Consider the following 12,291-nt stretch of genomic DNA (forward strand, 5'->3'; position numbering starts at 1 on the left):
TCCCCGCCAGGCCTAATCCCAGGTGACTACTACTTCTATTACTTCCGTTGTCATTCCCTGCTGCCTGTGAGTGGTGGAACTGCGTCAATCGTGGGTTTAGCCATTTTGGACTTATTGCACACTGACTTGGCAAAATTTCTTCAAAAAGTGGATAAACAGTCAATGTCCTTTAAAAAGTATTTTGATGAGATACAAAAGGTGTTGTTTCATGATTAAAAGTGAAATTACATTTACAACAGTTACAGTAAATAAGGTAAAGTTAAAGAGACTGTGAATGTATTTTTATATATTAATATTACAAAATCAGGGAAAAAAATAAAATAAGTTGTAATAGTTGATATATGTTTTGACCCAAATCATAATTAAAGGTTTAAATGGCATTTAGATGTTTGTACTCAATACGCGTCTACCATGGAGTTGGACGGCATCTCCTAAGGGAAGACAATATTCCATCTCGTAGGAGATATAGGGAGGGACGGAGCCGGCGCTCAAATGACATGAAGTGACACAGAGGATGACTAAATTAGATTTTCACCATTCCTTCCACTGATCATTATGGGAAAAGTGTTGTTACATGCCAGCAAATGGATGAACGAATGGCTGTTATAAAACTGTAGTTGTTTGTTTACATTCCATTTCAACTTGCAGTCAACAAAAGCGATGTCATGCACACCAGAGATGTGCACTCATGGACGTTAGTGGTGCTCTGACATTGGCCACTTTGACTGGGATGAGAAAAGCCCCCATTTGCCAGAAATACCATTTTTTTCTTTATCCAGCAATACTTGAAAAAAAAAGAGCATAAGTTCATCAAAAACTCTTTTGATAACCAACCAACGATTGAGTCATGGAGATTTGAAAAAAGTCAATTCTAATGATTCTCCTGATTCACCTTTTTTTTCTATAAAACCAAGCGAAAAACATTATTTTCTTACAGTAAGTGTGGTATGATTTTAGTGGTCCGGCCCCTTCGACCTCAAATCACGCTGTACGTGACCCCTGAACTATAGCCTGTTATTTAGCAGCAACTTCTTCTCACTGGCTATCAATTTCTTGGGGCCCATGGTGAACAAGGATGAATAAATCCGCAAAGAAGTTGTCGGGTTTGAGTGTGCGTGAGCGTATGACAATGGATTCGGTGATGATACAGGAAGTTTATCACGGGTAAAGATTGACATCCCTTCTAGTCAGTGCAGGGATGTGATGCCAGGAAGATGCTACGTGATAGCCAATGGGAGAACAGTTTCATCGCGCCACACAAACCAGAATACAGGAAGTGCATCGTGGCGAAAGATCTAGCCACTGTGTTGCCAGGAAGATGCGATGTTGTAGCCAATGGGAGAGCAGCTCTATCACGCCACTTTCAAACCACAATAGAGTACAGGATGTTGACGTTCGGTAGAATCCAGCACCATTTTTTTTCCTCTCGTGTCTTGAATTTCCTTCATAACTAGAGACAAAATTTTCCCGGGGAAGCATTTCGTAACCTGAATTTTCATTAGTAGAGATGTTCGTAAGTAGAGGTACAACTGAATTAGAATTTCAGAATCCCAGCACCTTCATACCCTTCAGTCAAGACTTAAATTATGTTCCTCTCTGTCATCTATGAACAATTTCACATGAAATTGAGGCTGTGAAATGAGAGGTAATACAAATCTGGACATCCTGTATGCCAATGAGAAGGGACCATATGGCTCATCTTCTCTTCTGTCTCTGGGGAATTGGATTACAACTTTCCACAACTAGTGGAACAGCAGGTTGGCAACATACAGTAAGCACAGTTGGTCTCAAGACACAGTGGAGTCACTGCAGATGTTATTTGTCGACTGGTTGCATTGTTTCTGTTTTTATCTTTGTTGTTGCTTTATTGTCTTTGAATATTTTCATTGATGTTCCATTTTTACTAGAGTACAAGACATTTTTCTCAGCTGTGAAAAGTTATTTTTTAGAAAGTGCTCTATGAATAAAGTTTAGTTGATTTGAAGTGACTCTCCACAACCATCCGTCAATCCATTTTCTATAGTGTTGACTTTTGGGAAGAAGACCAGGATATATACTGGACTGGTCACCAACCAAGGCACATAGACAAAACAATATAATTTCTGTAATTTTGGTATGCTTTCTGGCCAAAAGCCAGTTGGTTTGGGCTCGAGCTCCCTGCCTTCCTGATCAAGATATTGTAAGCGGCACATAAAATGGTGGATAAATGGTCTGAGTACCTGGCTACCAGTCCTGACTGGACACAGGTAGTTCGTAGACAGCCAATCAGGGACTTTGCTTGTACAGGAATATATTCGCATTTTATTCAATACTTTGGGCATATGGTAACCTTTTCACAAAACTGGGCCACAATCCACTTGATAGCCACTTAAAAATTGTTGCCGTGTTTTTTATTTGGCTCTCCAAAGACCAGACTTTGGCCTCTCAATTTGCTGCGTTATCAAATGTTTGGTTGGGTACTCTCTTATTTATAAAAAGAAGCTGGATTTTAAGATGTTTTAACAGGAGCTAGTGCAAAAAAAAAAAAATATGCTACTGTTTTTGGCAAGCTGTCTGGAAGATGGATTGTGCTCCCTGTTGGTTGTTTGGATTTCTCTTTTCTGCCGGGCTCCCAGTGGTCCAAATGCCAATCCCACAACAACAGTCTGCAGTTGTGTGTCCTGTTGTCATGGAGGTGATTTGCCAATATTTTTAGGGAAAAAAAAAAAAGACACTTAACAAAAGCTGAGCATATTCCATTGGTTGTCAAACTGAGGTCCCTGGACCCCCCCAGGATCCAATGGCTGTAGCTTGAGGGTCAACAAAAAAAAAAAATCGGTAGAAAATGGATTCATAAACACGAGGACAGTGTAATAACTTGAGGAAAAATGCCTCGCCTGAAAGAAGTCCTCATGCCCGAAAGGTTTAAGAACCATTGGCGGTGTGAGGGAAAGGACCCATCAATTGAGATAATCCATTTTGTTATTTCTGCAGCCTGGGAATGTCTTTCTGGAAACAACAAAAGTGCATTTAAAGGATTTTGTGTCTGACGCGTTAAGTTGTCTGCGATTTAAACAAAACTGCAGTTAATCTTTATTTGAAAAAAGAAAAACTTAAAAGAAAACATCATGACAGCAGAGCCGTAATTATAGTTGAAGTCAGAATCCTACAACCTGAGGGTAGAGTACATTTATACAACCCTTCTGTAATACTGTGGGTCAAATGGACCCTGTGTTTTTTTTTTTTTTTTGTATGTTTGTTTGTTTTTATTACAAATAAATCTACTGGACTTGGATGATTGTCGACTGGTGAAACAGATGTCACGGCCTGGCTAACTTTCTAACAAAGTATAATCCCTGGAATTCACTCTAAAAGGCTCCTTTAAAACCAAACGGCCGACCTCCTTTTCAATTTCATGCATGGATCCTCGAGACTTTTTCATGCATCCTGTTGTGATAGGCACGTTCATCCCGCTGCGATGGGTGAAATTGTTTTCTAACTCCCAAATGGAGTAAGAGGCCTGAAATTCACCCAAAAACGGCTGCCTGTACCAAAATAAGACAACTTCCTGTTCAATTTCAACCATGGGTCCTTGAGACTTTTTCATGCATCCTATCAACCCGAGTCTGCCCCGTTTCGTGTTGATTGGTAAAACTGGTGTGGCGGTCTGAGTTTTTCAAAGTTTATAACATTGTAGTTTGTAGAGTAAAAGCTCTGGAGTTTGCCGGAAATAACTGCTTCAAACTAAAATGGCTGATTTCCTGTTCAATTCCTCTCATGGGTGCTTGAGACTTTTTCATGGGTCTGGTCCTGAGAAACATGTGCATCCAATTATTAGTAAAACTGGTGGTAGTTTTTTTCGTTCCATGAAAAGTATTGGTCCCCTTCTTGATTTCTTATATTATTGCACAATTTCCCCACCTTAATGTTCAAGATCAAACTAATGTAAATATCATATAATAATAAAACAAATGAACTTAAAATGCTGTTTTGAATGTGATTTCATTTTTTTAAGGGAAACAAAGAAAATATATATATATATTTTTTTTTTAAATAAAGTTTAAGTCCAAGACTTTGCCAGAAATGGCTGCTTTGAACCAAAATGCCGACTCAATTTCATTTAGGGGTCATTCAGACTCTTTCATGCGTCCTGTCATGTTGGGTGGGGACGTCCACCCAGTTTTTTATTCATTGCTAAAACTGGTGATTTTTCTACAGTAACTTTATAACAAAGAATGAGCCCTAAAAGTTGGCCAATATGTTTTTGTTGTTTTTAAATAAAACGGCTGACTTCCTGCACGATATCAAGTGAGTCTGAATGGTTGTTTGTTTATATGTGCCTTACATTTGGCTGGCGACCAGTTCAGGGTGTACTCCACCTCTCACCTAAAGATACTGTAGTTGCTTTGGGCTCCTGGACACCAATAAGCCAAGTGAAGTCATATGGGAAACGAATGAATTAATCGATGTTTGCGACCCCTAAAGCGTAGTACAGACAAATTTTTCCAGGAAAATGCCAAAATTGGTGACTGTTGTTATTGAAATGCTTATTAATGGAGTTAATATGACTTAAAAATGGAATATAACATTTTTACAAGGAATTTCAATCATTGATCACTAAAAATCCCCCAGGTGAAATTGACTTCCAGAAAGTTGAGAAACTAATGTAACAAGAGTTTTAGACTCCAAGTGAGTGTATATGTGATGTCAATTTATGTGCTTGCATACCAATGCTTCTTTCAAGCGCGTGCAACACACGTCCTGGATCAAGACCGGCAAGTGTAATTTAATTAAAAATTCCTCTGCCCACAGCACAGAGGGCAGAACACGCCCGGCCGACCAGGATCACGTCAAGAACGTGGGGTATGTGCCACTTTTTTTTTCATGGGGGGGCGATTACGTTTCTCCTTTTGTTCTACTTTCTACTACTAGACTTCCAAAGAAAAATGGAGTGCCCAGACACACATATTTTTCAAATAGGTGGACACGAACACGTAAAAAAAAAAAGTTTTATTCAGAACTATCATCTTAACATTAGGACTATGATCTTAAAAATGTAGAGAAGTTTATTTCTGATTTATCTGACTTTTTTCTTGAACATATGACTTATCATTAAACACTTTGCCTAAAAATATTGATTTTTTTAAATGTTATATATAAATTTGCTTCTTAAAAATAGTTGCTTTTTCTCCTGGTTTCTACTGGTTACTAGCCAATCCCAGGGCACATATAAAAGTGCAACCATTTTCACACACCTTCACACCTATGGGCAATTTAGAGTCTCCAATTAATGTTGCATGTTTTTGGAATGTGGGAATAAAACTGGAATGACTATGTGCTACTTTACTCTCTAACACATATAACTTTTTATCTCTAAAATTTAAAGTTTTTCTCTTTAAAAAAAAAAGTGTTTCATCATGAAAAAGGACATTTTACAAAAAATGGCTATTGTACTATTCATCACTATGATTTTTTTTTAAAACACAAATTTGTATCTATAAAAATCATAACTTTATTCAATCGCAAAAGTATTCACCTTTTTATTCAAAAATATATTTTTCTTTTCTTGAAACTTGATATGCAAAACTTAACTTAAAAACTTAAAAACAACTTAAAAATAAAAGTTTTAAAATTTACTTTTTTCCTCTAAAATATAATGTGAATCTTAAAATAATAAACCACTTTTTACCAATCATCATTTTAGCTATAAAGACATACAACTTTAGTGTCATAATATAAGGACTTAGATCTGAAAATATAGATTTATCTAAAAAAAAAATGTCAACCTTTTTTCCCCCTCATAGTATCCAAATTTATTATTCTACAACTTAAATCTCAAAACTATACACAATTTTCTTCTTACATAATTACAAAATGAATCTCAAAAATCTAAAACTTACTTCTTGAAAATATGACCTTTATCCAAGAAATATCTGGCATTAGGTTAGGTTAGGTTAGGTTAATCTTTTTTTTTTCTTTTTTGTATACAGTACAGTATCATATACAACTTTAACATCAAAAATATTTTTATTGGATAAAAACACCTCTTCCTAAAATGACTTTCTTCTCTGAGATTTATCTCCTAATTCAAATAAGAGAATTAATTTCATCTTGCATGTATGTAACTTTTTTCTTGTCCACTCTTGTCATACTTGATGACTCTTATGGCTTGTCCCTTTCGGGGTCGCCACAGCGTGTCATCTCAGATTAACGCACATATATATGTCATACTTCTTTGTGAGAAAATATTGAAAAGGAAATACGGTAATAAAACAACGTTAAACTACTTTTTACAGTCTATGGTGAAACCACATTCCAGTTCAAATACCGAAGAAAGTATCCTTGAAAAAAAAAAAAAAAGTCTGCAAAATGGCAAGAACGATGTGCCTCAGCTTGTTACGAGCACTGGTGCAAAACAAGAGGTGGGGTGGGGGGGGGCAGTGGGGGTAACTGGGGTCTTTCTTCCTGTGTGTATTCAGAGTAAATGCAGCATGTCAAAGGGGGGATTTATTACGTTCCAAAAGGAAAACATTACACCCACGATGAAAACATGATTGGGCGACCTGGGTAGCTCCTCCGAACTTCTGATCTACTGTCACAGTAATTACCCTCGGACCCCCAAATATCCACAAAAGCCCCAAAAAAGAATGCCCCCTCCGAGAGCCCAGCCTCTCGGCGGTGGCGAGAATGCCCCCAAAGACCCCCAGAGCGAGACTTTGCGGCATCTCCGCCTCGTTGACAGCAGACGTCCGCTCAGCCTTGCCAAGTGTTGTGGAACTCGACGCAGATTGGCGGGAATAGAAACAAAAGTGCATAAAAGGCACATTCATAACTTCGCATAATGCCAGAGAACAAATGGGATGTGGGTGGTAGGTAGGCCAAAAGTGACTGGATTATGTTACACTGTTGCCACAAGAGCCAAACGACGAGTGCAAGTGCTTCTCGAACTGGGCTTGCTGCCCCCGTGACCTCACCACAGATAAAAGGGAAAAAATGGATGCATGGATGTTGATTATTTCAACAATAAATAACAAAAAAAGATCTATTGAAAAGTGATTTTGAAATAGTTATTTTTTTAAGAAAATATGCAATGCATGAATATTAATTTAAAAATAATTGTAATTTAAAAAGTATAAATACAAGAATTATTACAAATATGTAAACATTAAATTAAATATATAGTCTGTAAAATGCATAAGTTTTCAGCTGCCTCATCTGGTTAAATAAATCAATTAAAAACTGATCCAAAAAAAATGAAAAGTATTTAGACTTTTCCCTTTTGTCAACAAGTGAAAAGTGAAAACTATCGATGGAGAAATATGAAACATACATTAAAAATGTACTTTTAAAATGTTAGTTTTATATTGGTACAAAAAAATACAAATACTTCCAAAAACTTTTTTATTGATTAGAATAAAGTAATTAAAAATATGAAATGAAAAATGAATAATTAAAATATACTCTTCTTCTTTTTCTTTTCCTTTCAGCTTGTCCCGTTATGGGTCGCCACTGCATGTCATCTCACATGAACGCATATTTGATTGGCACAGTCTTACGCTGAAAATCTTTTGTAAAAAATAATAATGAATAAAATTTGAATTTTTAAAAATTAATTTCTAAAATATTACCTGTACTAATGAGAAGAAAAATAAGGTCAGCACAGATATTTTATCCCCATTTTTTTAGTTTTGACAAAAAAATAGAAAAACACATACTGTACTTTAAGAAGATGAAATAAAACAATATATAAAAACAGTATGAAGTACATATATATTAAGTTAAAAAAGCAATGAAAATGAATGAAAAAACAAGGTAATTACAAAATAGAATTAAATAATAATCAAACATAAGTATAAATATGTTTTTAACCTATTTCTAATTTTTTAAATTAAAATACTTGGGAAAAAATGACAAAAATAAAGTCAGCAAAGAATATTTTAACATGAAAAATATTTTGGTTTGTTTGACTTAAACATAATAGGATGGTTAAATTAAAGAAACATTTACACTGCAGTCCTATTTTCAACTGTTTGAGTATATTCTACATATGCTAGAGGTAAAATCGTAAAAATGTCACAACTGTAAATCAGTATTGACCAAAACAACAATGTCCTCCAGAGGTTTTCAGGGTGGAAAATGACAGAAGTCATGTTTGCTCAAGCATCACAAGCCCACAGTGGACACCAAAAAGAATCCACAGAGAGGGTCTTGTTCTGGAGGCCTGACGTGAGGGTTCGCGCCTGCAGGTAGGAGTCAAATGATAGGCCGTCCTAACAGACTCAGCACAGAGGATGCTCTGTTTGCCCAAACACCCAAAGCATCCGCTGGAATGCGTGATGGGACCGCGAGGAACTCTCATTTCAACGCATACCTTTTATCACCTCCCCCTTGCGCCCCCCCCCCCCCCCCCAAAAAAAAAAAAAACATTCCCACAAGGCTTTCGATCAGACTCCACTCCAATGGAGCTTTGACTTTTATATCTATTTACGCAAAAAAACTCAACCTCAAATCATCTTTCAAAGGTGTGCTTCTTATTCTGGTGTGGATGCCTTGGCCACCAGGTTCATTGTAATACATATACACACATATAAACATAGAAGAAAGCCATCTCCACTAAATGGAATCATTTTGGTAGTTTTTCATAGAGTATAAAAACAAGAGTGTTGTTATATTTTCTATCTACACGTGTTGTTAAATGTCTACAGAAGAGGCAGCTTTTCGCACAAGTAAAAGTGGGACTAAAAAAGTCCTTTCACATGGGTCCGTTGTACCAGCGACATAACAGGAGGGGTAAATCGCTGGAGGAATCACCTCACGGAATGCATTACAGTATTATCATATTCATATTGTATTTTTTAAATCACTCCAATAGACAGCGAGCTGGTATGGGGCGGCTGGATCACTCAAGGGTGGGGATAGATAAATGAGGTCCGTGGACATATTTACGTCACCATTTTCACCATCGGCACCCCCAGCTCATGAGATGTTTAATAAAAGTAACCAAAGAAGAGGTGGAAAGCGGCAGAAGAAGAAGAGGAATGCAAAGAGCTTACATCAAAGTGGAGGGACTTTGAATGTTGGGACTATGACAGGAAAAGCTCGGGAGTTGGTTGACATGATGGTTAGGAGAAAGGTTTGACATATTGTGCATCCAAGAGAGCAGGTGGAAAGGGAGTAAGGCTACAAGTTTAGGAGCAGGGTTTAAATTAATCTACCACAGAGTAGATGGGAAGAGAAATGGAGTAGGGATTATTTTAAAGGAAAAGATGGCTAAGAATGTCTTGGAGGTGAAAGAAGTATCAGATCGAGTGATGAGACTAAAATTTGAAATTGAGGGTGTTATGTATAATGTGATTAGTGGCTGTGCCCAAAGGGTAGGATGTGACCTAGAGATGAAAGAGAAATTCTGGAAGGAACTAGACGTAGTAGTTCTGAGCATCCCAGACACGGAGAGAGTTGTGATTGATGCAGATTGTAATGGACATGTTGGTGAAGGAAACAGGTGATGAAGATGTGATGGGTAAGTACGGCATCCAGGAAAGAAACTTTAGGGGACAAATGGTGGTGGATTTAGGGGGAAAAAAAGGATGTAAACTGCAGTAGTGAACACTTTTTTTCCAGAAGACGCATGAACAGGGTGATCTATACGAGATCTACAAGGTAGAAGCACCTTTGTCTGTTGATGTGGTGGACCCCATGACTGGGTTGGCCCAAATACACCCCTGTTAATCTCACACAGGTGGATTGAACTGTTTGTTTTGAGTTTTTTTCCCCCGGGTAAATTTAACGGATTTTACCTTATTGGTAAATAAACAACCAGTGCCAGGTTGATTCAAAAAATCCCTTGCAATCGACATAAATTTCATACAGATATAGTTGCATCACAATTTGTAATGAAGCATAATACTACGATTAAGTTAAGTCAGTCAGTAGCCTGAAGTGGGTTTTTTTAAGGGGCCCCTGGAGATTTAGATTGAGTCATTCCACAATGGAGCAGCACCAATGAGCCATGTGTTTTAATTCTTTTACGTAAGACTTCAAGCATGACTGAACCAGGGCTTTTCATCATCATCATCATCATCCTCATGACCCCCAAGCAGTCATTACGGCGAATGGCTTGCTTCAGCTTCACAGACTGACAGAGAGTCCAGTTGCTAAAGTCAAACTGGGCAGGGACTCTAGGAAAATATTTTTTACGGCAGTTGAAGAGGTGGGGGCTCAAAGCGATCCTTGGGGGGTTGGGGGTGCTTCAGTGACGCTCATATGACCCAAGGAATCCAACTGTTCAGTTTGGCACATCAAAATTTTTCATGGGTCACTCTGACAAGCTGTATGTCTGCATTTAATCATCTTAAAAATCATTTGCATGTTGAATTAAGGTAGAAGTAGTTTCTAAAAGCAAAGAAAGAAAAAAAAATAAGGGCCCTCCTTAAAAATATTGACTTTATTCAATTTAAAACCAGTCACTTTGATCTGTTGTATGTTGAAACATGAGAAAGTGTTAAATTGGCGTAAAATTAAATGCATTTTAAAGTAAAATATCAAAGCCTTTTTACATATTTTTGGGACACAAAAAATTCTTCAGGTTTAAGATGGGTCAATTTGTATTTTTACCCATCAAAAGGTGTGCTTTTGTTCCAATCAAAAGGAGAAAAATTAATATTCTTTACATTTTGGGGGGTAAAATCTGCACTCTGGAATGATTTTTTTTACCTATTGTAACTTTTTTTTTTTAAAAAACACAAACACAATTAGACAAGCTATCTGTTTAACTGTCCCAAATTTGTTCATGTGTTCAATTGGGATAGAGAGAATAAAATAAACTAAATAACAAGGCAACCAGTTCGGGGTGCCATGCACCCTTTGCCCAAAGTTAGCTGGGATGGCTCCAGCCCACCCATGACCTTTGTGAGGATAAGCGGCAAGGAAGATGTATAAAATGACGTTAAAATAAAAAAATGAAATATTTTTTTAATTATTTTTCCTAGTTTTAAAAACTTAAACATAAACCATTTTTAGCCATCCCACCAAAATATTTGTTTGAAAAAAATACAATATAACGAATAAAAGCACAAGGCAAGCCCAAGATCACAAGTCATATGAGGATATTTTTCTTTTCTTTACTTTAAAACAGGTCAATTTGACATACTAGAAGGATTATAAAATGGAGGGTTTTGTTGTTGTTGTTTTACATTAAAAAAAAAAACTGGAGGTGACTGAATGACTCACCTTGAGGAGGCAGCCCTCTTTCCTCTTCCTCTTCTTCTTGTCCTCCTCCTCCTCCTCATGCTGTTGAATGGGCATTGGTAGAAAATCTTCTTCACAGCAGATGAAGCTCACGGTGCATCCCATCCGAGCAGAAAGGCGGCCAATCCATTCAGCGCTCACCCGTGAGCTGTGACATGGCTGGAGAACTTCCTTAGCAAGCGTCAAAAAGGGAAAAGGGCAAACTTGGGATGGCCAACAGGTAGTCTTGTCTTACTTTCTCTCTCCTCTCTTGCTCTCTCACCCGCCATGTTCTTTTCTGATGTTGTTTCTGCCCCCTGCTGGTTACTTTGACGACATACACTGGAAAAAATACATTTTAGTTTTCCGGTCGCAGGTGATTAAAATGTCGTAAACTGAGTTAAAAGCCCACTCCACCGAAAATCAAAACTAAAGTATTTTGCAATCGATTGTTTGAATTAAGTTAAATTCAATCTATTTTTTTCAGTCCTTTTCCGAGGACGTCCTCATAAGACGAAAGCTAGGTAAACATAACCACATGTGCCCCTAATATTATTAAAAATATATTTTTGATGATTATTTTAAAAACATATCAAAAGTGACCCATTTTCGAGGAAAAAAAATACATCTTATTTAAGAGAATATTGTAATATTTACCAAAATAATCAACAAAAAGATCAATTTTGTATTGATGTAAGATCATAATCTTATGCCAAAGTTCTAAACGTACAAGTCATATTACAATATTAAAGTCAACAACCGAAAAATTATATATATTCACATGTGAATTAAAAATCATTATATTTTTGTAATAGTACAGCAATCTGGAAGTATGTCGATCAGTGGAACTGGTCTCTGGGTTTTTTTTTTTTTATGATGTACAGTATTTATTTCAACTTGAACAAAGTACTCATTCCAAAAAATAGCAATTTGGTAGCAGTCACTTATTGAGATTACAAAACTTCCTCATCCCTCCAATGATTCCAATGTGAAAATGTTCATATTGACTAACACATCTGCAGTAATTTCACATTTTCACAAGAATAAGAAACATTCAAATAAATGGAGACCCTGAACAAATCTAAG

The 12,291-nt window shown here is 36.8% G+C and overlaps 1 protein-coding gene across 9 annotated transcripts in view; it reads right to left on the reverse strand.

Annotated features, from left to right (window-relative positions):
- Window positions 1-11,461, reverse strand: part of tns1b (tensin 1b) — a 135,415-nt gene extending 123,954 nt beyond the window's left edge. For 8 of the 9 annotated variants that reach the window (XM_061841438.1, XM_061841451.1, XM_061841450.1 and 5 more), the window contains exon 1: window positions 11,209-11,461. In XM_061841438.1, the coding sequence (XP_061697422.1) occupies window positions 11,209-11,331 (123 nt within the window). In that variant the 5' untranslated portion in view covers window positions 11,332-11,461. The remainder of the gene's footprint in view (window positions 1-11,208) is intronic. The other variant, XM_061841443.1, reaches the window with a different exon arrangement.
- Between the last annotated feature and the right edge of the window lie 830 nt (window positions 11,462-12,291).

Source organism: Syngnathoides biaculeatus, chromosome 14 (assembly GCF_019802595.1).
Source record: "Syngnathoides biaculeatus isolate LvHL_M chromosome 14, ASM1980259v1, whole genome shotgun sequence".
Lineage (NCBI taxonomy): Eukaryota > Metazoa > Chordata > Actinopteri > Syngnathiformes > Syngnathidae > Syngnathoides > Syngnathoides biaculeatus.